This window comes from Oncorhynchus kisutch, linkage group LG22 (genome assembly GCF_002021735.2).
Source record: "Oncorhynchus kisutch isolate 150728-3 linkage group LG22, Okis_V2, whole genome shotgun sequence".
Lineage (NCBI taxonomy): Eukaryota > Metazoa > Chordata > Actinopteri > Salmoniformes > Salmonidae > Oncorhynchus > Oncorhynchus kisutch.
In genome coordinates this window covers 18,888,044-18,912,919 of record NC_034195.2, presented here as the reverse complement: position 1 = coordinate 18,912,919, position 24,876 = coordinate 18,888,044, and the positions used below count along the sequence as shown (strand labels likewise).

Here is a 24,876-nt window from a genome sequence, read left to right as displayed (position 1 = left end):
ATTAGCTGCAGTGAAATGTCCCCACACATCAGATAGAGCCCGTGGCATTTTCCTGTAAAGATTAGAAAACAATTGGTAAAAAAAACAAATACAATTCCATGTACAGATAAATAGTTAAGCAGTTATATTAAACAACTCCTTTGTTAGATAAATGTTTTAAAATGAAACATGTATGGAAACAGGTGAATTAACACTCCTCAGTTAGCAGGCTCAAGCAAGCTAAAACCCACATGGTAGCAAAAACTAACTAGCAGAAATGGTTAACAAGTTAGAAATGATTTAAATACACTTTGCTGTAGGCTACTATTTACTAGTTAACAAAAAATAATGTATGTGATATAAAATATATTCACCCAGTATTGTAATAAAATTTTACCAGAAAGCATGTAGTTCTTGGCTCAGACAGTGTAGTAGTGTGGGCTCAATAGCATCTCATTAGTGTGCAAGATCTTGAGAATCAGCTGCACATGTGATGGAAGAATGCACTTTGCATGCAGAGGGTTGCAATTCCATTGAATTGGTGATAGTTGAACCAAAATATGCCGCAAGACCTAGAATTGCCTTATGTGTATCCCACAAAAAGGTCAATTGTTATAAGCTACATTTTTTTACGAATTTAAGCAAAATTCCCCAAATTCCCATGGAAATTTTCCAGAAAAATTCTGGAAATTTACTGGAAAGTTTCTGACCCTTTGCAAGCCTATTTCTACATCACCATCTCCAAGTAGAGTGTGTCCTGTATTGTACTTCTATAGGAACTGAAAGATCCCGGCCTTCAAAAACAGCACAATTGAAAAACGGACCGGCAGTGCAGACAGTGTGCTGCTTCACATAAAGACAGACTGGGGACTTACGTTCCCACTCATGGTTTAGGATTTGGCAGGAAGTGAATACAGTACTAATGCTGTTGATAATAGTGGAGGTACAACACTTAACCAATAGAGACCAGCGACTAACTAAGACCTAAAGACTACCACTCAGTGTGTGGAAACAAAACAGGGCCTTTCCTTGTTTGTATTTACATATTTTTTTATTCTATGTAATCAAGTCATGCTCTGGATGAGGAGAGTTATTCTGGTTGGGTTATTTTTATGAATTTACACAGTAATTAGCTTGGCACACTGAGTGTGTGGTTTGTACTGCTGCCTGGCTCTGGAGTAGAATTGGCCTCCACTGTAATGGACCTCTCTCTTAGTAAGGAAAGCTTTTGTCGTCCCTATGGGCTAGCTAACAGAGACTAGGGGGAGGACAATTAGGAGGAAGTCTCTGCTGACCCGATTTTTTTTTTACTCTTATCCAGAGCAATTTACAGGAGCAATTAGGGTTAAGTGCCTTGCTCAAGGGCACATCAACATATTCTTCACCTAGTCTGCTTGGGGATTCGAACCAGCAACCTTTTGGTTACTGGCCCAACACTCTTAACCACTAGGCTGCCTGTCGCCCTTGACCTTAGGCCTCTGGTTTGTAGTTTTTACAACAGATGTGGGTGTAAGCCTACATACTGTACGCCGTGTGTAAGTGTTTGTGGGCGGCATGGTGTAAATCATGTTCATTTGGCACTTGCATCTACTGTAATGTCTTCACAGGCTAGTTGAGAAGGTTCAGCTCATCAATCCACTCCCCCTGCTGGCAGGCACACACACCGCCCCCGAGCTGCAGTTGCCATGGAAACCCACAGCCCAGAAACTCCCTATTCTCCTTGATGTTCCACCTGATATGTCCATTAGACCGGAGTCAGGCTAGAGGGAGTCGCCCCCGCCCCCGCCCCACTCCACACACATCACAGACTAGATAGACCAAGCCCCTAGCACCAGCTGTCTGTTAATACCAGGGTGAACACTCCGTACAAAGGAGTTCTCATTACTGCACCATGCGCCAACGCTGTTTCTTTCCACCGAGAGCACCATCCTTTTCTCCTCTAAAGAGACGGGGAATTACACAGCAGGAGCCTCTGATGACCGAGTCTCAGTGCCTCTCCTGTCTGTGTTGACGGGCTGAGTGGAGAGCAGAGGTCACAACGGGCGGGTCACTATATGGGCTCTGGGAAGGAGGGTCAAAGAGTGTTCATTTAGATTATGTTATGTAAGACATACTGTATTCTGCGAAGGTCAACAGGGCAAGCATTCTGGCTGTCCAAATGTCTTTGCTGATGTACGTGCAACAAGGTGTCTGTGATATGCTGTGTGGGTGTGTCGACTCGCGGTTTGGCCTGCGGTTGGTTTATCATCACAACCTCTTTTGTGGGTTTGATTTGACCTGCCCACTAATTTTCCACAGTAGTCCACGTCAAACTGACCAGAACACATGTCTGTTCTCTGTTCCCCAGGTGGCTATCAAGTCCATCCGGAAGGAGAAGATCAAGGAGGAGCAGGACATGGTCCACATCCGCAGGGAGATAGAGATCATGTCCTCCCTGAAACACCCCCACATCATCTCTATTTACGAAGGTAGGGTGTCTGTCTATATGCACACGCTCACACACACACACACACACACACAGCTTTCAATCTCTTCCTCCTTCCCCTTCCTGGTGCTGCTCTAGGATTGCCATGTTATGGCAGGCAGATGTCATAATACAATCATGGACCTTTGGGTTTTGAGATGTTATTCCTCTGTTGCTTCTCTGTCTGAGCCCTGAGCCTAGTGTCTTTCAGAGAGTGTGTGGACACGTGCGTGCACGTGTGTGTGTCGGGGGGGGGGGGGGGGGGGGGGGGGAGGTGTCCGTGAGGTTTTGCCTTTCTCTCCCACATCTGAGAGGTCTCCTCTTGTGTCTTCCGCGGTCTCAGGGCCATACATCTGTTAGTGCTTAGAGAGATCTCCAGCTGGGAGCCAGACTGAGACTGAGGAGAGTAGGAGGGAGAGTGGGAGAGAGAGAGGTAGAGAGAGAGAGGTAGAGAGAGAGAAGTAGAGAGAGAGAGGGGTAGAGAGAGGTAGAGAGAGATTGCCTCAGTGGTTAGCACTCCATTAGAGAGAAGGCTAGCCCTGAGCCTGACTCCACAGATATGCACAGGGAGGAGAGGCCCCAAGCTCACGCTAACGCCACATCCATACAGTGTATCAGTCCCACTAGACAACCCTCCAAGACACAAAGGCTTCACTCATGTCTTGTGTTGCATATTCACTCTTTTGACTTGACCCCACACCTCCGTTTGAGAGAGGAATTGTGATCAACAGAGAATGTTGATGCAGCCGACATTACCTTACATTTCCAATCCAAGTTTGAGCCGCCATTTCGAAGGGCAGTTAAACAATGAGTCAACATCAGACTAATGCCTAGTACCTATTTCTATATCCCAAGTCGTTCAAAAACCATTTTCTCTGCCACGTCAGAACTGTTGTGCCACATCGCCTAACAACAGTGCCCAAACCGGTTGACTATGACTGTTCTGATTGGGTTCAAAGTCTACCAAACCCCACGTGTTGGTGACGAACAGTCAAACAGAGACATTTGTCCTGGGAACGGGCCAGTCGTCCGTGAGTGCTGTGGTTATTGTTTTTTAAATCTAGTTTGTGTGTGTCTGAGAGGTTGATTAGGGGAACACTTCTATAAACCAGCTTACAAGGAGACGGGGTGCTGCTCCCTCCTATGCGTCTGCCGTGCAGTCAGACCCACTGTCTGCTACCAACACTTGCCAGTCATTTCTTTGGAGAGGTTGCCTGGTTTCTGGTGTTTCTCTTGTTTACTGTTGTGTGCTGGCCCCCACCCAGAATAGTGTTGCAAATGTATAGACACACACATGTGTATCCGGCAACGCCCGTGTCAACAGCTAACTGCTTGTGTGAAACAAAGCTGAACCAGATGTGTAGTGTTGATGGATTTTTTTTTGAAAAATATATTTTTCTGCCTCCATCAGCGGGCCTGCGAGCAATTGAAGCACATTTGCTTGTCACTTCCAGCATAATTCATAACCTCATAACTCAATTTTAAGGGAACAATTTCAAGACAAGTCTTCCTGAAGCAGTCAATATGGTCCATTCCTTTGAGATGGTATTCACAACGGCTGTTTGTGTAGTGTTTTGTGTTTTGTTCCCTAGCGAACTTAAAGGCTGTAAAACAAGCCTGGTGTGACAGGGACAAGCACACCCCTCTCTGGTTTAGAAAAGACAGGACTTTAAGAAGAGGGAGATTTCTCCTACTCATTCTCTGGTTTGAATGGAAACTGCTCTGCCTTATGACTACTGTACATTGCCCTAATTGTGAAATATGACAAAGCACTAAATGTCCATGTTAAAGGCCTCTGTCAGACAACACACATTTGAACACACAAAGTAAATGTTCTTTGTAACTTCACTGTCCCCTGCGCTCCGCTGAAGTAGCGATTTAAGCGTGACTCTGACCAAGCAAAGTCCAGGGCAGTGGGACAATAGGTGCTAATTAGTATGATCTGAGACCTGCTGGCCGCGGAACAAAGAATTAATGAGTGACAGACGGAGGGGGCAGCTAGCTAGCGCTAACCAGCCCAGCGGGCCGTGGATAACAGGCCTCCGTTATGTGAACCAGGTAATTATCACTGTGAATCTTGGGGGGCTGGCTCTCAAACGGACCCCCGCCACGGCTCGCCCGGAAGGGTCGTCCCGGGTCGAAGCTTTATCAGCCAATCAGATCCGACCCCCAGGACAGCTGGCCCGGTTTCCGTGCTGCCTGCCCTGCCCGGCGGAACAGCCAAAATCAGGGAGGGTTACCATCAATCAGCATCAACATGTTTTTACCACAGGATTATTCTCCGAAGGGGAGGGGGAAGAAGAGGGGAGGGGTGGGCCTGTGAAGGTGCTCGCTCATGGGTGACTAGGTCTCCACCCTTGGAGCTCCTGTTGTGTGGGAAAATACATTGACAGTTCTCATCCCTCACATGGTGCACTGCTGTTGGCACGGCAACATGCCCTGGCGGTAGACGTAATGATACATGGGAGGCTAGATAGATAGTGGTGGAACAGGTTGTCCTGTGTCTAGTCTGTAGGGCGTTGAGGCTTCCTATCTCTTCTCCATGTGAATAGGGCTTAGAATGGGGGCTTGGAATGTGGGAGCGAGTGGTGAAAGTTAGTGGCATGATGAGAAGTTGATGATTTACTGTCCAGGTCAAGGCAAGAAGACACTATGGACCTTCTGTTAACTAGGCCCCCTCCTGTATTTATTTTCTATTTGACTACTTCCCTTCTCTTCCCTTTTCTTCCTTTCTTTACTAGTTTCTTCTAGTCTCGTCCTCCCTCTGTCATGTCCTCTTCTCTCTTCTCTTCTCCTCTCCTCTCATGTCCTCTCCTCTCATGTCCTCTTCTCTCTTCTCTTCTCCTCTCCTCTTATGTCCTCTCCTCTCATGTCCTCTTCTCTCTTCTCTTCTCCTCTCCTCTTATGTCCTCTCCTCTCATGTCCTCTTCTCTCTTCTCTTCTCCTCTCATGTCCTCTTCTCTCTTCTCTTCTCCTCTCCTCTTATGTCCTCTCCTCTCATGTCCTCTTCTCTCTTCTCTTCTCCTCTCCTCTCATGTCCTATTCTCTCCTCTCATGTCCTCTCCTCTCATGTCCTCTCCTCTATTCTCATGTCCTCTTCTCTCCTCTCCTCTCATGTCCTCTTCTCTCATGTCCTCTTCTCTCCTCTCATGTCCTCTCCTCTATGTCATCTCCTCTATTCTCATGTCCTCTTCTCCCCTCTCTCCTCTTCTCTCCTCCTAGGTCCTCTCCTCTCATCTCCTCTCCTCCTCCTCTCATGTCCTCTCCTCTATTGTCATGTTCTCTTCTCTCCTCTCCTCCTAGGTCCTCTCATCTCCTCTTCTCTCCTCTCCTCTCATGTCCTCTCCTCTATTCTCATGATCTCTTCTCTCCTCTCTCCTCTCCTCTCCTCCTAGGTCCTCTCCTCTCCTCTCCTCTCCTCTCCTCTCCTCTCCTCTCCTCTCCTCTCCTCTCCTCTCCTCTCCTCTCCTCTCCTCTCCTCTCCTCTCCTCTCCTCTCCTCCTCTCATGTCTTCTCCTCTATTCTCATGTTCTCTTCTCTCCTCTCTCCTCTCCTCTCCTCCTAGGTCTCTCCTCTCATGTCCTCTCCTCTATTCTCATGTTCTCTTCTCTCCTCTCTCCTTTCCTCTCCTCCTAGGTCTCTCCTCTCATGTCCTCTCCTCTATTCTCATGTTCTCTTCTCTCCTCTCTCCTCTCCTTTCCTCCTAGGTCTCTCCTCTCATGTCCTCTCCTCTATTCTCATGTTCTCTTCTCTCCTCTCTCCTCTCCTCTCCTCTCCTCCTAGGTCCTCTCCTCTCATGTCCTCTCCTCTCCAAGGCGTTTGGCTGATTACTAAAACACCCCCTCCCTCCCAGAAGTGTTGTTAAGACTCAAGCCAGACACATGAGGTGGGGTTGGTGGTGATGTAATGTAATCAGAGATGCAACGTGCTCTGGAGTTTGAACACAACCAGTTTGCTGTGAATCTGGCAGAGGTTCTCATCTAGATGATATTCAACATGTCCACTGAGAAGATGAAGTAGATTTTTCCACAAATGTTTTGTGATGAAACCTCTGCTTTGAAACAGATGGTATCTGTCTGTGTCCATGCTGACTGAAACAGATGGTATCTGTCTGTGTCCATGCTGACTGAAACAGATGGTATCTGTCTGTGTCCACGCTGACTGAAACAGATGGTATCTGTCTGTGTCCACGCTGACTGAAACAGATGGTATATGTCTGTGTCCACGCTGACTGAAACAGATGGTATCTGTCTGTGTCCACGCTGACTGAAACAGATGGTATCTGTCTGTGTCCACGCTGACTGAAACAGATGGTATCTGTCTGTGTCCACGCTGACTGAAACAGATGGTATCTGTCTGTGTCCACGCTGACTGAAACAGATGGTATCTGTCTGTGTCCACTCTGACTGAAACAGATGGTATCTGTCTGTGTCCACGCTGACTGAAACAGATGGTATCTGTCTGTGTCCACGCTGACTGAAACAGATGGTATCTGTCTGTGTCCACGCTGACTGAAACAGATGGTATCTGTCTGTCTGTGTCCACGCTGACTGAAACAGATGGTATCTGTCTGTCTGTGTCCACGCTGACTGAAACAGATGGTATCTGTCTGTCTGTGTCCACGCTGACTGAAACAGATGGTATCTGTCTGTGTCCACGCTGACTGAAACAGATGGTATCTGTCTGTCTGTGTCCACGCTGACTGAAACAGATGGTATCTGTCTGTCTGTGTCCACGCTGACTGAAACAAATGGTATCTGTCTGTGTCCACGCTGACTGAAACAGATGGTGTCTGTCTGTGTGTCCACTCTGACTGAAACAGATGGCATCTGTCTGTCTGTCCACACTGACTGAAACAGATGGCATGTGTCTGTGTCCACGCTGACTGAAACAGATGGTATCTGTCTGTGTGTCCACGCTGACTGAAACAGATGGTATCTGTCTGTGTGTCCACGCTGACTGAAACAGATGGTATCTGTCTGTGTGTCCACGCTGACTGAAACAGATGGTATCTGTCTGTGTCCACGCTGACTGAAACAGATGGTATCTGTCTGTGTGTCCACGCTGACTGAAACAGATGGTATCTGTCTGTGTGTCCACGCTGACTGAAACAGATGGTATCTGTCTGTGTGTCCACGCTGACTGAAACAGATGGTATCTGTCTGTGTGTCCACGCTGACTGAAACAGATGGTATCTGTCTGTGTGTCCACGCTGACTGAAACAGATGGTATCTGTCTGTGTGTCCACGCTGACTGTGTCCATTCCACTGCTTCTGCCTCCTCCAGTGTTTGAGAACAAGGACAAGATCGTGATCGTGATGGAGTACGCCAGTAAGGGCGAGCTGTACGACTACATCAGTGAGCGCCGGCGCCTGAGCGAGAGAGAGACACGACACTTCTTTAGACAGATAGTCTCTGCTGTGCACCACTGTCATAAGGTAAGATTCTGTAGAGAAACACACACACACACACAAACGCACACAGACACACACACACACACACACACATACTTCTACTAATCAGACGCAGGGCGAAATATCAGAACCGTGTGCCTATAACCGTATATATCCCTCACATTGTCAAGCAGTCTGATGTATTAGCTATGCTTTCCTTGGCCTCTTGGTGTTCGGGAGGACAGATTCAATGCAAGCCAGTGTCACCCATAGTGTGCTGAGCAGACCCAGCCTCTGCCGTGGTTCCCTGGGTCCTCATCTGCGGTCATGTCTCTCCATGTCCCTGGATCACCCCTTAGCTCAAACCGGGACACTCCATCATCTCCACCCCCATAGAATGGATCCTGGCCCACATACTCCCCCCCCCCCCATAGTCCATAGTCCTCATCTCTACAGCTGGGATAGGATGATGTCATCCTATCCCAGGGGTGATATAGTGTGGTTGACTGACACAGGAAGGAGGTGCACTGTGAGAGGGCTGATTAGAGACACCTCCCCCCTCTCCAATCAGAAGCATGTGAACAAGTGTTCCCTGTCACTGCTAACCAATTGAAGACGCACAGCACAACACAGAACCCGGCCACAGCTGTAATGAAGTCACCCCATCACTTCCAGATCTGAAATGGCTGCATGTGTTTCCTTTCCCTATGTGTACCACATGTTAGTGCCTGCCTTGAAAGGGCCACTAACTACAGAGTTGTTTTTAATCCGGGGCTGTTGTGAGAACATGATTTATCTGGGTCCGTAATTACAGGCTCTTTTTTTTATTGTGACACATTCGAGGGGAAATCTCTGCAGATGTCAACACAAAGACGATAGAGTGTGAGGCAGGGAAATGAAACAGCACGAGACCAGTTGGCCCACTCTGACTCTATCCCCTGAGAGCAACACAGGAGTTTGGTCTCTGTAAATCACCACACCGTCAGCAAGCAGATTGAACTGCGAACAAATGGCCCTCTACTGTACCGAGCTAGAGACAACCTATGGACTGTTTGTCTTTCACAGAACGGCGTGGTGCACAGGGATCTGAAGCTGGAAAATGTGCTACTGGATGAAAACTGTAACATTAAGGTAAGCAAGAGTCATTTTTAATCAGCTCTATCAACCTGGCTTGTGACCTTGGAGCAGAGTCTGTAAATGTTTAACAGAGTCTGTAACTTTGAATAGAGTTTAGATATGCCGGTCCTTTCTGGCACCTTGTCAGTGCCATGAGACTTTGTTATGATGTTTTACCAAACCACTATGATGTTCTGTCTCCGTCTCCCCACCAGATTGCTGACTTTGGGCTATCCAACCTCTACCATAAGGACAAACTGCTGCAGACGTTTTGTGGCAGCCCGCTCTACGCATCACCGGAGATAGTCAACGGAAGACCCTACCACGGCCCAGAGGTAGGGACTAGGCACCACACAGGTCAGAGGTCAGAGACGGACACAATGAGACTGGGTTTCTTTTGTCCCTGGGAGAAGTTATTACTAATCTCCAGGACCTGGCACTGTGGGGCGGGAGTCCCAGAGCTAATAGAGAGATAGTGGTGTAGGGAGAGAGAGGGAGAGGGAGAGAGAGAGAGAGGGAGAGAGAGAGAGAGAGAGAGAGAGAGAGAGAGAGAGAGAGAGAGAGAGAGAGAGAGAGAGAGAGAGAGAGAGAGAGAGAGAGAGAGAGAGAGAGAGAGAGAGAGAGAGAGAGAGAGAGAGAGAGAGAGAGAGAGAGAGAGAGAGAGAGAGAGAGAGAGAGAGAGAGAGAGAGAGAGAGAGAGAGAGAGAGAGAGAGAGAGAGAGAGAGAGAGAGAGAGAGAGAGAGAGAGAGAGAGAGAGAGAGAGAGAGAGAGAGAGAGAGAGAGAGAGAGAGAGAGAGAGAGAGAGAGAGAGAGATTAGGTCTCCTCTTTGATGGGATTACACTCCAGTCAGTTGCTACTCCCAGCAACTCTCACATCCTCAGTGGGAGGCCTCAGATGGTGTCTCAGCTCCCTTTGAAGACTTTAAACTTCCAGACTTTAGCAGTTACACAGACAGGCCCAGTAACTTCATTGCCAATGATGGGTGGGACTGAGAAATTGTTTGGTTGAGAAAAAGAGAGAAAGAGTGACAAAATAGCCCCAAACTATTTATTGACTAATTCCAAAGTAATTGTTCTTCAGGGCGTTTCCCGAATTGCAAGAAGAGTTGTGTGTTATAAAATAAAGTTGTATTTTTAGACCGAAAAGTCCAATCATTAAATTTATATAATTCACTATGCAAAAAAACTCAACAGAGATTGTAATTAAAATGGCAGAACCCAGTTGCGGAAAATCCACAAATTACAGCTGACACAAAAACAGAACACAACAATGGCACTCGCCCTGTCTCACCCTCCCAGCGGCCCTGCCAGCCGACCAATGAGAGGTCTCAGTCAGTGAACCAATGACAGAGTGGTTTCAGGGTGAGGCATTCCTGGCTTTGGCCCTAGAGGAAGTCCAGTCAGTGTGGAGCTGCTGGAGCAGCCCTATCTACTTTCCTGTGCCCTGACAGTCAGTCCCTGACAGTCAGTCCCAGACCTCAGTCCCAGTGCTGGGCTGGCTATAACCCCGTGGCCATCAACAGCCAGCCACATTCCTCCAGGAGTCTTGTCCTTCCCTTCCCAAGCCTGACATCTGGCTAATCAGTGGCTGGCAGTGTGTCTCCTGAGATATGTCAGGGCCAGGATATCACAGCTCTGCCATCTCTGCTGGACTCATTAACCACCCTCCACCCCATGCCCCAGACACTGGTCTTACATAACCCATTTACTAAGAAAGCCACATTGCATTAGGTTAGTGGTCACAAAGCGCAGGCTTCTGGCTGACACACAGACAGAGACAGAAAGTAAGACAGAGGGAGAACTGGAGAGTTCTGTCTACATGGAAACAAACTGGCACACTCCCGGCTCCACACTCTGGTGTTTATCACTGTTTCTATGGCTGAGGGGATGGAGAAGGAAAGTAGGGCCAAGAGCAATATGGTATAGCTGTGCGGTGCTTACAGTGTTTCAGCTGTTGCTACACCATAGCTACGTCGTTCCAGTTCAGACACAGTACGCTCCTTGTTAATGTTTTGACAATCTGCTGTTAACTCAGTAATGGCATTGAGCCTCATTTATCAGTTACTGGAAATTGGAAAAGGGAAATGTGAGATTCCTTTTCAACTGCGTCTCCAGTGACTGATTTAACTGATTGATCTCTCACGTTGAGTCTCTCACGTTGAGTCTCTCACGTTGAGTCTATCTGATCCTGATCTGTGTAGGGACCTGTGTATTGACACGTGTGTTTGTATTGCTGTAGGTAGACAGCTGGGCTCTGGGGGTGCTGCTGTACACCCTGGTCTATGGAACCATGCCGTTCGATGGAGGAGACCACAAGAACCTCATCCGCCAGATCAGCAATGGGGAGTACAGAGAGCCCACCCAGTCCTCAGGTGCAGAACAAAACTCTCAACTACACAGTCGAAGATCTAGTCTCCCTCTATGTATACACCCTCTACTCTACACTTTTAGAAAAAAGGGTTCCAAAAGGATTCTATGGTTGTCCCCATAGGAGAACCCTTTTGTTTCCAGGTAGAACCCTTTTGGGTTCCATGTAGAACCCTCTGTGAAAAGGGTTCTACGTGGAACCCAAATGAGTATTTCTACCTGGCACCAAAAAGTGGTTCTTACTGGAACCAAAAAGGGTTCTTCAAAGGGTTCTCCTATGGGGACAACCAAAGAAACATTTTAAGTTCTAGATAGCACCTTTCTTTCTAAGAGTGTCTACAGTACACTGTCTAAGTCAGGGATAGGCAACGTGCGGCCATGCGCCCCCCCCCCAACTTACTGTTGCGAGTTAGAATAGTAGAATACACATGGTGCAATTTTGAAATGTGGTTGTGTATTAGCAGTTTTCTTTTGTTATGTCAGTCACTGATAGTCAGTCAATTAGCCCGTGTCAGCTAAAATTTGCTAGCTTGCTAAAGTAGTTTAGCAGCCAGCTATCTAAACTTGTTATCATGGTCAAATTACCGGCCGGGGGGCCCTATTTGAACTTTTTTTCAGATATCATATTAAAAACTGCAAGCATTCATCTCCACCCTAAAGCAAAATATGTAGAATTGCATGAAATTGGCTATAAAACAACTCATTTTCCTCTCTGCCCCATTTCAAAATGAGTAGAAATGCATGTCTAAATCTTCTTTCTGCCCCATAACAAAATGTGTGGCATTTAAGCAAACTTGCTTTAAAACGGCCACATTTTCTCTAAGCCCCGTGGCAAAATGTGTACAATTGCACAAAATGGACTCTAAAACGTACAGAACATTTCTCTCCGCTGTAAAGACGGGGGGCCACTAACGTTGCCCGGCCCTGGTCTAAGTAGAACTATTATTAGATAATACTGTAGCAACAATAAAACCCTGAAGTGTAACCCGGCTCATATATGCCTTCTGCTGTGCTCATATCCAGAATGTCAGTCTATGCTCCCCTCCTGTTGCCCCTCCCAGATGCCCGCGGTCTGATCCGTTGGATGATGATGGTGAACCCAGAGCGGCGGGCCACGGTGGAAGACATCGCCAACCACTGGTGGGTCAACTGGGGCTGGAAGAGCAGCGTGTGCGACTGTGAGACACAACGGGACAGCGGCACCTCCTCTCCCATGCTGGCCCGCTTCATTGACTGGCAGAACCGCACCGAGCCCCGGTCGGGAAAACCCACCACCCTGCTGCCCCTAGTCCTCCGCCAGCGTCCCAAGAAGTCCAAGAAGGAGAATGAAGTGGGGGGTGGGCCCCACGGTGGAGGGGAGGGGGACAAGCCAGGGCTGAAGAGGCCCAAGGGGATTCTCAAGACCAGGGTGACGGAGGAGCAGCGCTCGCCCAGCCTGGAGGAGGTGGAGCTGGGGAGTAGTGGAGCGATGATGGAGCTCAGGCCAGCCAAGGGAGAAGGAAGCTGCTCTAGCCCCGACAGAGAGGAAGAGGAGGAGGAGGAGGAGCCTGCCCTGGCAGGGGGCTCGCCAGCTAAGATGGTGCCCAGCCTCCCCAAGAAGGGCATCCTGAAGAACAACCAACAACGGGAATCAGGGTACTACTCCTCCCCGGAGCGCAGCGAGTCCTCCGAGCTGCTAGGGGGCACCACCATGTCCCGGGTCACCGCCTGCAGCTCCCCTCCTAGGAGAGTGGTGGGGAGGAAGGGCATCTTGAAGCGCAACGGGAAGTATTCCACCTACAGCGGCCCTCCCTCAGCTGGTGCTCTCGGGGAGCCTTCCTCAGCGGGTGACTCAGGCCTGTCCCGTAGCCAGAGCCGTCCGTCCAGCATGGTGTTGGAGGACGACGTCCTGTCCCCCAGTTTGTCCCCCGACTGGCCCCCCACCGCCCCCCACCGCCCCAACATCAGGGCCTGCGTGTCAGCCGAAAACCTGCTGCAACTGGCCAGCTTCAAGGGCTTCCAGGCGGCCCCACCGCTCCACGGGTCAAAGTTCAGCCGGTCCCCCAGAGAGCTGGGGTCCCCGGGGGACAACGGCAGCTTCTCCCTGCTGGGGGACCTGGACGACATGACTCAGGTGTACCAGCAAGCCCTGGACATCAGCAGCAACCTCACCTAGCCGGGGAGGGCCCGGGGGGGATAGAAGAGGCAGCCAGCTTGCCAGGCTGAGGCTATAACATCTGTCTCTGTTGGTGTGTATGTACATGAATGTGTATGTCATTGACAACCATTGACCAGGGTGTTGCTGGGATAGCCTGCCTACACTTTTTGGGAGGTTATTGTTTTCTTACCAGGAATTGAATCCTTGTTAGAAACTATATCATTACACACACACACTCATACATACACTATTATGCACTTCTCAGTCAAAGGAAATTCAGTTAGCAGGGTTTTCAAACGATGGAGAGAGAAAAACCACTGGCACGAGAGAATGCCACCCAGCCTGCCTCCTCCAGCCGCCCGTAGACTTTGCTGTGTTCAAATGTTTACATATTCAGCAAAAGGCAAGTTAGAATCACAATTGCAGCAACCAGAAACTGGTTGGCTCTCGAAGCGAGCCATGAATTGAGTTGGAGTTTAAAAAAGCACCTTAGAACTCACACAGAGCACATGTTTTTTGGGATCTTTTACTTCCTGTAAAAAACAAACCAGGGTCTTGCGCCAAAATAACTGACAATGTTAATTATTTATTCATATTTGCGTAGATTTTAGTTGAATAGAAAACTGGTGGGTTCTGGCAGTACTGGAAGAGTCCAAAGCTCATTGTCTCCAACCCTTTGTGTGGATTGACATATATAATTATTATGTTACCCAGTAAAATGAAACATGTATACATGATATATTAATATGGCCGCATAAGTAAAACATGCAGCTATGTATATCACCATAAAAGCGCATGTCCTATAAATTAGCATATGGTATTAGGGAATATGTAGGAAGTGCCTTTTAGATCTATATAAAATTATGTATGTCATTTCCTGAAAGTGGAGAGAGATGGTTGCCAGGCCAACCTGTCACCAGTTGTGCTGTTTTGATTCATATACATGTGAATGTGGTGAGAGAGACCCAGGACCTTAATGGAACCCACAGCAGCCTATAGCCTTACACAGTCACAGGTCAGGGGTCACACAGACCTAAAACAGCAGTTTAGAGGAAACAGTCCCGTCTCCGTCCCCCAAAAAACACTGCCAGGAACAAGATCCAAGCCCAGAGAGATGACAGTCTTAAACAAGCCTTTTCATGCAGTGCTTTCTTGTTTTTTTGTTCCCCCATAGATGTGTCAGCAGTTTGGGGATTTGGTTTAAACACACGACCTGGACAGGCGAGCTGGAGGGGTCTGGAGCTGCTCACCTTAGTGAAGGTAGATGGCTCAGATGCCCTCATAGCCCTGGAATGTTCTTGGCAAATAAACAGCCATGTCTGTGGTTGTTTTGTCTGTCTGTCTATAGTGCTGGAGTTGCCTCTGGTTTGAGGACTTCTCTCTCAATTGGCATAACTAGGCTACAGAGTCATACCAGCTGGAAATGGCAAAGAAACCCTACACTCTTAGAGAAAAGATTTCCAAATTGGTTGTTCAGCTGTCCCCATAGGATAAACTTTTTTGGCTCTAGGTAGAACCTTTTTTGGCTTTAAGTAGAACCCTTTTGGAACCGAAAAGGGCTCTTCAAAGGATTATCCAATGGGGACAGCCGAAGAACCGTTTTAGGTTCTAGATAGCACCGTTTATTTTTTCTAAGAGTGTCCATGTCATGTGCAGACCCACACAATGCTCAGGTTGTTATTTGTGGATGTTATAGCCTAGTTCATTTTGAACCCAGGCGCCCCTTCCCACTCCACAAAGGGCTAAGCAGGAGGATTTGTTTCAGTGCTCTAATGACACAGCACATTCCACAGACAATGGCTGGAGACGTGTTGGTGCGGGAGATGTTATCGGCACCTGGCAGGGGGGGGGGGGGGGGGGTTCTGTGGTGTGTGTGCTGTCAGGCCTCCAGCTGTGTGTACAGGGCCATTATGTCAACTTAGCATAATTAGCCAGCTATTGTTTCTATTAGAGGAAAGTAGCATGTAGCAGAGAGGAAAATGATGGTGGAGTGAAAGTGAGAGGTAGAGTGTAGTAGAGGTTTGAGTGGGAAACAAGTGTTGGAGGGAAAGAGAAATGTTCCTGGTGATGGTGCGATTTGAGAGGCCTTTCCTGTTGGAAAGGGCGAAAGAGTTGAAGGAAACAGATATGTAGACTAGTGAAAGTGACATAGAGAAAGTGAGTTCGGAGTAAAAAGAAAGGAAATTGAACGTTTTTTTGTGGGTTTTTTGTGGTTTATTTAAACCAAAGATGGGAAGAAGCTTCAATGATTCAGGGGATGAAATGGATTGGGTTCTGAATGTGCCCCTGGAACTTTTAACCATAGATGGGGAAAACCCATCTGAAAATGAATTAATTTTACAACAATAATAGCCTGGCAGGCTTTTGTTATATTTCTACTTTAGTGTTAAGGAATTGTTTTAAGCCAAACGCTAGAGGCTGTTAAAGAAAGTTGTGTCATAGGCCGAAGTGTGTTCTGTGGAATGTGTTTGTGTGGCGTGTTTAGAATGGCCTTAGTGTGCAACACATTTTAACCCTGGGATGGGGCGTCAGATCTGTGACTGATACTTCCAATATATTATCAGAACATGTGCATGGGAAACTATAGCAACCCCCAAGCAGCAGAATGAACATGTTGAATGTTGTCAAAGGTCTGCTGGTGCAAAGTCCTGGGTATTGATTGAAACGACAGACCCGTTCTGTATTATATTGCATTTTATTGCCCTTTGTATTGCCTTTTATTGTCAACTGGATTTACAGTGATAAAATTATACTATGTTAGTATTTTGTTTCATTACGCTTCTGTTTTTGATTCTCCAAAATATAGAAACTTTATATTGCTTTATGTTATGGCAGAAAGTATTTCTTCCCTGAGTTTGGCCGTAAGAGATCAGAGGACTGATCTGACGTCAGTGGGATCTGAATATTTCCTCTGTTTTGGTACACCTGAGGGGTGAGAACAGCTGACCTAAGATCAGTCATATTGCAGTGTTGTACCTGTGAACTTACATCACGTAGATGGAGAACCGACTGTGTTATAGAGCCTGGTGACCCAACCACAGAGAACAGGGCCTTGTACATTTGTACACTTCCAAAGAAAGAGGTGCCCATTGACACCCCCCAAAAGGGAAATCCATGGCCTCTTATTATGTCCGTGACCTCTCTAAAATGCTAACACATAACATAACACAGGGATAAACACATACCTGTAGGTGCCATCACATTGACAACCACTTGTTTGACCCCAGACAAGTCATGGTAAGACTCCATCTGTACCAAAGCAGGGAATTCCTAAACTAAGGGAGTGATATCAGGAAAAACAAAGGAAAGAATCTGATTAAACTCTATCTGCCAAACTGGAATTAACTGGTGCATATCCGTTAGTAGCAGATCGTTTAATCATAGGAAAAACCTGACTGGATTAATGGTATTAAGACAATAATAATAATAGTATTATTATGTTATTTAAGTATTATTTTTGTTACGGCTCATTCTTTTTCTTGGCTGTTGCCATGGTTCTGATTTTGAACCTGGACTGCCAAGGTGCTTTAAGTTGAATGCCCTTTCTATATTGTATGATCCAGGTATTTCTTTGTTGATAATGCTAATTATTATCAAGGTGTTTTTTTTATACTTGTATTTATTGGCGATTAAGCCATTTCATTTTATGTATAAAGCTACTCTGTCCATGCTTTGGCCTGCTTGGGGATGTGTTCATAACGTAAATGGAGAGATGTCATTGTCTGGGATACAGCCTTAAGGGAGTGATGATGTCTCATTTCATTGTGAAAGCATTGGTCGAGTATGTGTTTTGGGATTTACAATCTGATTTCATCGTGTATGAATAAGTCTCAAGACATTTTCTGGTGAGGAACCAAACGTCATGTGTCCCTCTACTACAAACCGTCTACTGTAGTACTGTACCAACTCAAATAAATGGATCACGTCAAAGAAGTTGTGTTTCTGCGTCTGTCTTTCTGTGTTGTTCATTTTTTTTCTCTGTCTTGCTTCTCTTGGCATTTAAGTCCTACTGTAATCTCCTTGCAAATTTGGAGAATTGGTCGAATCCGACTGGGCAAAAACTGGTTGAAACAAACGTTGTTTCCATGTAATTTCAACCAAGACATTCAATGTGATGATGTTGAATCAAAGTGGAAAACGGATTGTATTTGCAAAAAGTAATCAACGTCAGGGAACCCAACTTTTAACCTAAGTCCACTGACAGGGTGACATTTTTGGTTGATTTCACATTGAATTCACATTAGCTGACAACTCAACCAAATGTATATCAAAGCTAGACGTTGAACTAACGTCTGTGCCCAGTGGGATCTCTCTGAGAAACTTCAAGGTCAGACAAGAAAGGGAGTGAGTGTGTGTGTCTTGGAGAAAGAATAGTTTCTGTTAGTGAGAGCAGAACTGAGAGAATCGGTTGGTTGTCATTGGAGAACATTTCTGCTGTGAGGTTAATTTGATCCACTTTAAGAGGGAGTGGATGGCTTGCTGGTCTGTCTGTCTGGCTGGCTGGTCTGGCAGGCTGGGCTGGCTGGCTGGCTGGCTGGCTGGTCTGGCTGGCTGGCTGGCTGGCTGGCTGGTCTGGCTGGCTGGCTGGCTGGCCTGACTGGCTGGCTGGCTGGTCTGGCTGGTCTGGCTGGCTGTAGCTAAGGAGTCTTTGGCCTTTGGTGCTGATGTGTGGGGCGGCACCCCTGGCTCGTGCTGTCCAGACCAGACAGGGCAACAAGCCCAGGAAGAGAAACATGGTATATCTAAAGGGATCTAGAAACTTCTCCCCAAATATCATGCTGGCTTACTCAATATCTACACGATATAGGGTATAATCTGTCACGTGTTTATATTTACAGAACAACTACTGTACCTCCAGCAGTTTTTAGTCTCACACATCATTACTGTTATAGGTGCTGTGCTTCATAAACTGTTGGGCCCTGAAAACACTAACAAATTCAACCATTCATTATACACCACTATGAATCAGTCTTTTTAATTTGTAACTAGATTCCTGGCATTGAGTTTCCATAACGTGTGTTTGGAAAAGCCTCGGAGGGAGAATATCAGAGGTGAATGAACAGGATGAAATAAGGAACTAGACTGAGCAGCTCTTTAGGATCCGTAGTTTTAGTGAGGCTGGGCTATGAGCCAGGTTTACCTCAGTGCTGCACTCAGATCAGTCTTCAGCCAACAGTTTCCCGAAATGAATAGCAGGTCAGAACAGAGATAGGAAGTTACAAAACACTGTAGCTAGGTACAAAGGAATAATTATGTAATAAATCTGATGTCTGTCATCATCTAGGTAAAATAATGCAGACAGTCAGCAATAGCATGGATTAAAACGGCAATGTTCAAATCAGAACTACACACTATAACTACTGACATTGATTTGACCTGAGTTTCAAATAATAGTTTTTTTCTTCTGGCTTCTTCAGGAAAAACCCGTTTCACTTTTTGACCCTCAAATAAAATGCAGCTGCCAGACCTTCTGAACTACCTCCCTTCACCCCCCCCCCCCCTTTCTGTTGAAGGTAACCCTGTGAGTTTATCCATGGATGGGAAGGAGAGGGGAGGGGGTTAGACCCAATACCCAGACTCAAATCCCCCATCCGGTCCTATATTTTGACCCTGATTCTGCCTGGGAGACATGGAAGTCGATATACATTAGGGTTTGGATCCTACTACAGCTTGGCCTCGGAGCGTCTAGTCAAAAGGGACCACTGTTTTTTCCATTCTATTTAACTAAGCTGCAATGGACAAAAGACAACCCGCAGAGAGGAGTTTGCTGCGTACAGGGTAGAGAATCTATATAAAATGCAAATAATACTTCTGTACAGATGACTAATCTTTAGGCTGAAGAAAAAACGGTTTTAAATGAGAGCCAATTAGGAGAATTTCTGCAAATAGAGCAAGAACAGCAGTTAAGATCTGGCCTAGTCAGTGCTGCCTTGGCACGTTTGGCTGCTGCTGCAAGCAGCCGTCAGGATATTCCACATTGAGGGTTTTAGGGTGGGTGTTGTAAACTGAGCTGCCCGTTCATAGCCGGAAAAATAAACACAGGGTCGGGCCCAGAGCAGGCCTGAGTACAGGAGAGCGTGTGTTCCTCAGATAGCTGACACGTTGTTTTAAAAGGAGCTAGGGGCTGTGTGTGAGTGAAGGCCACTCTGTATACACGCCGGTCACAAGTTCAGATCTCCCCGGTCCTCCTTTCCCTCTGAGCCACTGTGATAACATGGTGAATGGAGATGGAATAAACCACCCCTTTCCTCTCTCCTCTCCTTTCCTCTTTCCTCTCCTTTCCTCTCTCCTTTCCATCTCCTCTCCTTCTCTCTCCTTTCCTCTTTCCTCTCCTTTCTCTCTCCTCTCCTTTCCTCTCTCCTCTCTTTTCCATCTCCTCTCCTTTCCATCTCCTCTTCTTTCCATCTCCTCTCCTTTCCATCTCCTCTCCTTTCCATCTCCTCTCCTTTCTCTCTCCTCTCCTTTCCTCTCTCCTTTCCATCTCCTCTCCTTTCCATCTCCTCTCCTTTCTCTCTCCTCTCCTTTCCTCTCTCCTCTCTTTTCCATCTCCTCTCCTTTCCATCTCCTCTTATTTCCATCTCCTCTCCTTTCCTCTCTCCTCTCCTTTCCATCTCATCTCCTTTCCTCTCTCCTCTTCTTTCCATCTCCTCTCCTTTCCATCTCCTCTCCTTTCCTCTCTCCTCTCCTTTCCTCTCTCCTCTCCTTTCCTCTCTCCTCTTTTGTCCCCCCATCCTGCACCCGGTCCTGTTCCCCTCGCTCCCTGGCTCTCCTGTCTAGAGGAACATTTTTAGCGGGGGCACTGCTATTCTGGAATTCGGTGCTGACTGGCTGCTGCTGGATGTCTGGGCGGCGATCTCTTCAGGAATGTCTGGCCCCAGGGCACGGCGGACGACCCGGGGCTCTGATTACAGACCCTAGCTCTGTTCTGTTCTGCCCTCTCTCTCCACCAGAGCAGAGCTACAGACCCAGAAGAAAGGAAAGGAGAAAGTGCAGATGAGTCGGTTTTTCTGTCTCTGGATCCAGTTTGTGTGTGTGTGTGTATGTGTGTGTGTGTGTGTTTAAGGAGACACATGCTCGTATGATTTCATGTTGTTTATTATGATTGACTTCCGAAGAGGATGTGCGTGTGTGTGTGTGTGTGTGTGTGTGTGTGTGTGTGTGTGTGTGTGTGTGTGTGTGTGTGTGTGTGTGTGTGTGTGTGTGTGTGTGTGTGTGTGTGTACATGTGTGTGTGTGTGTGTGTGTGTGTGTGTGCATGTGTGTGTGTGTGTGTGTGTGTGTGCGCGCAATTGTGTGTATATGTATATATATGCGTACATGCGCACGCTTGTGTGGTCCATGAAAGAAAACAAGCAGCACTAATGGGAAGTTTTCCCTGTCTTGGATTCGGCTTTTTGGGTTTCAAAGCAAATTGTTTGCAGTGGAAGTAACAGCATCCAGCACACCTGTTGTTCATGATTACTCAGATCCGCTGGAGCTGCTCTCTGTGCAGAGAGGCACACTGTATGCCACTCAACAACATCAACGGACCAAATCGTTTTCACAAGGCTAGTAAAACATAGAGGATGGTGCTCTACAAGGATTAGGGAACGTAAAGGCATCCTTGATTAACAGATTAAACAAACTGTTGGGGACAGAAGGTCAGTTGTTTGAAGGGGACTTTGCAAGAATTTGTTTCGGTCCCTCTAGATTTTTCCACATTTCATTGGCACATCTGACAAGCTCTCACAGAACACAAAGGGCTAAGTGTCAACAGCAGATCATTTTGATAGAAACTCTCTCCCTCAGGCCAAATCAAAAGCCAAGGGGTGTATACTACATGCTTGTCTTGCATATTTAATGACATGAACCAGCACTTTAGAATGGCGTTGAAAAAGTTCATCCGGTTTGAGAAGTGAATTGCGATTCCCCCCCGAGGACGAGTGGTTTGGGCGTGCAAAACAATGATGAAGTGACACACAGCCAAGCTCGCAAAGAAGGGTTACCTGAAGCTTTCACTTCTTCTGGAGCTGACGATGGAATAACATAGCAGCAGAGAACGCTTTGATTTGAATTGCAGTGGCAATGCATTCTAGGCCTGTGCAAGCTGATGAGAAAGAGGAAAGGGTTTCTTTTTCCAAATCCATCCATATTCCTCTTGTCAACGTAGCGTGTGCTTACAGTAAGAGAGCATGAAATATGAATAGTGTGCTCTGGTAGCATGTAGCCTCCAGTGTGTGTATCAGTGGGCCTGGCTCTCAGTACAGAAGGGGATGTGGGTTAGCTTTAGTATGCAACTGGGGCGTGGAGACCGGCCCGGGCCAGGAGGGAGGAAGCCTGTCAGACAGACGCGGCTGTGGCCGATCCTGCTGGGCCAGTCAGATAATTAAACAGCCCTGCTGTCTGCCTGTTCCCGACTCTCCTCTCCTCTCCTCTCCTCTCCTCTCCTCTCCTCTCCTCTCCTCTCCTCTCCTCTCCTCTCCTCTCCTCTCCTCTCCTCTCCTCTCCTCTCCTCTCCTCTCCTCTCCTCTCCTCTCCTCTCCTCTCCTCTCCTCTCCTCTCCTCTCCTCTCCTCTCCCCAGGGTGTGAAGACTAGAGGGAGGGCTGAGAAAGGAGTCTTGGCCAGGGCCCAGAGATGTGTGGCCAGCAGCTCTCTGGGACTCTGGGTTTGAGTGGTGCTGGTTTTAGCTCTTCCTTCAATTTGGGTTTTGTTTCCGGACCTTTCCCTTCCCCCCACCACCATCCTCCAGCTCACCCCTGCCTCCCGTCTAGGTAGAAATGCAGCAGACTGGGCTGGATGGCTGGACGGGCTGGATGCATCCCCCAGCTGGATCGAATTCCTCTGGTTTCCATTTGTGTCTTCCTCTCCTTTTTTTCTGGGTCAGTGTTTCTGGGATTAAAGTTTATTTCATTTTTTTCTTCTTTTCCCTCTCTTTCCGCTCACTACCATTTTCCTCTCTGACGAACCATTTTTCATATAAAGTTGAAATTGTCTCAAAACTGGTGAAGGAAACTCACTATACTATGGGCCAAAAATATAACAACAAAGGACAGGCCTGCAACACTTCGGATTGGCAATAGGCTCATTATGTAGTAGTGGAGATCTGTAAAAGTGGCAGCTTTGTTCATGTTTTAGTTCCTGTAGCACAATTCACATTGAGATGAGGATTGAAGTGTCTATGTCATGGTGTACAGTACTGCATTGCCTCATTCCTCCATCACTACCACTCCTTCTTACGCTGTACCATCTTGTTCCTGACACAATGGCTCTTGTCACATGCCCTTATCACCCAGGGCAACAGACTGCACGTCTTCAAACTGACATGATTATGACTGATTGGGACCAGTCCAGGGCTGTGGCCTCCTTGTCTCACTTCCTCTTCCTCTCTGTTCTTCAGAAGTAGCCATTCACACGGGGGGGGGGGGGGGGGGGTCTGGTTACAGCCAGGGCTCTGATATGACCCACCGACAGACAGAGATAGGTGGAGATTCCTGCTTTGGAGAAGGAGAATATCAGCAGACACAAACAGGTTAGTGTTTTGGCAGAGGAAAGGCCCTACTAAGTGTTGATGATTTGCTTGTTAGCTGCTACGAAACGCAGGTTTAGTTTAGCATGTTAGCATGTTAGCCAGACCCGTCCATTCCAAGACAGCTGTCTACTCCAAAGCATCAGTTAAGCTTGTGTAACGGAGATAAGAATGTGCCGTAAGCTCACTCCACAGACAGCTTGAAAATGTTGCCAGTGGAGATATCGAAATTAGATCCTTTTCAAAAGCTCAATTGGTTGGTACGTTGTCAAGGAGGGCAGTAGGTGTGTTTTCAATCAGAGGACAGGGACAGTGGAGATGCTATACTATTAGCAACACACTGACTTTGGTTTCACTTTCTGGTAAATTCATTTACCTGTCTGTAAGCGAACAGATAGGCTTAGGCTGTCAGCTTCAGCATGAGCAGGTTTGTAAATCCACTCAGGCCAAATCATCTGAATAGCAACTGAGACCACTTTCTAGCCTACACTGTAATCTGACCTCTTTGAACCAGGGACAATAGATAGCTGGCTTGCAGAAACGCCCGAGCTAGCGGCTCCAGGTTGCCTGACATCAGGGTGGTCTACGGTGTCTCAGGAACAAGAGTGAGTGTGTGGGGCCTGACATCCACTATCCTGTTACAGCCGACCAAAGACACGGCAGTTCACATAAAACAATATGAGACACAAGGTAATGGAGTGCTAACCACTGAGGCAATCTCTCTCTGTGCCACCCCCCCCCCCCCCCCCCCACCTCTCTCTCTCTCTCTCTCTCTCTGTCCCCCCCCCCCCTCTCTCTCTCTCTCTCGCTCTCTCTCTATCTGTGTGTGTCCCCCCCTCTCTCTCTCTCTCTGTGTGTGTGTCCCATCTCTCTCTCTCTCTCTCTCTCTCTCTCTCTTTCAATTCAATTCAAGGGCTTTATTGGCATGGGAAACATGTGTTAACATTGCCAAAGCAAGTGAGGTAGATAATATATAAAGTGAATATATAAAGTGAAATAAACAATACAAATTAACAGTAAACATGACACATACAGAAGTTTCAAAATAATAAAGACATTACAAATGTCATATTATATATATACAGTGTTTAACAATGTACAAATGGTTAAAGGACACAAGATAAAATAAATAAGAATAAATATGGGTTGTATTTACAATGGTGTGTGTTCTTAACTGGTTGCCCTTTTCTCGTGGCAACGGGTCACAAATCTTGCTGCTGTGATGGCACACTGTGGAATTTCACCCAGTAGATATGGGAGTTTATCAAAATTGGATTTGTTTTCGAATTCTTTGTGGATCTGTGTAATCTGAGGGAAATATGTCTCTCTAATATGGTCATACATTGGGCAGGAGGTTAGGAAGTGCATCTCAGTTTCCACCTCATTTTATGGGCAGTGAGCACATAGCCTGTCTTCTCTTGAGAGCCATGTCTGCCTACGGCGGCCTTTCTCAATAGCAAGGCTATGCTCTCTGTGTGTCCTCTCTCTCTCTCTCTCTCTCTCTCTCTCTCTCTCTCTCTCTCTCTCTCACTCTCCCTCTCACTCTCCCTCTCACTCGCTCACTCTCTCTCTTACTCACTCTCTCTCTCAGAGCAAATACCCTTCTGCTCCCCCCTGCACCAGGGTTCATGCCTTAACGCTCTCAGTCACGACCGTATGTCGATGTCAAATGTTATAAGATCCCTTCAGATAAGTGAATTCAAATGTCCCGTTTGTCCTCAGCAGGCTTGTGGGAAGGTATATTTGTGGCTTTGTGGTTGTTCTAATGACGGTGGATTAAAGCAGCCCTCAGGTGATCTATTCATACATCCTGGTTACATTTGAAGGAGGTAGTGTTCTCAGACAGATATCTAGCCCTGCTAATGGCTGCCAAGACGGGGTGGAGGAGTTCTTCTGGGGGGTGTCAGGTTTCAA

The 24,876-nt window shown here is 47.1% G+C and overlaps 1 protein-coding gene across 2 annotated transcripts in view; it reads left to right on the top strand.

Annotated features, from left to right (window-relative positions):
- nuak1b (NUAK family, SNF1-like kinase, 1b) overlaps positions 1-17,390 on the top strand; it is a 28,463-nt gene extending 11,073 nt beyond the window's left edge. The window contains exons 2-8 of one of the 2 annotated variants that reach the window (XR_002251825.2): positions 2,327-2,447; positions 7,730-7,881; positions 8,902-8,967; positions 9,168-9,287; positions 11,193-11,325; positions 12,382-13,548; positions 14,632-17,390. Coding sequence is in view for 1 of the 2 variants with exons in the window: in XM_020456797.2 (XP_020312386.2) it covers positions 2,327-2,447; positions 7,730-7,881; positions 8,902-8,967; positions 9,168-9,287; positions 11,193-11,325; positions 12,382-13,475 (1,686 nt within the window). In the remaining variant the exon portion in view is untranslated. Of the gene's footprint in view, positions 1-2,326; positions 2,448-7,729; positions 7,882-8,901; positions 8,968-9,167; positions 9,288-11,192; positions 11,326-12,381 lie in introns of both variants that reach the window. The other variant, XM_020456797.2, reaches the window with a different exon arrangement.
- Positions 17,391-24,876: the final 7,486 nt, after the last annotated feature.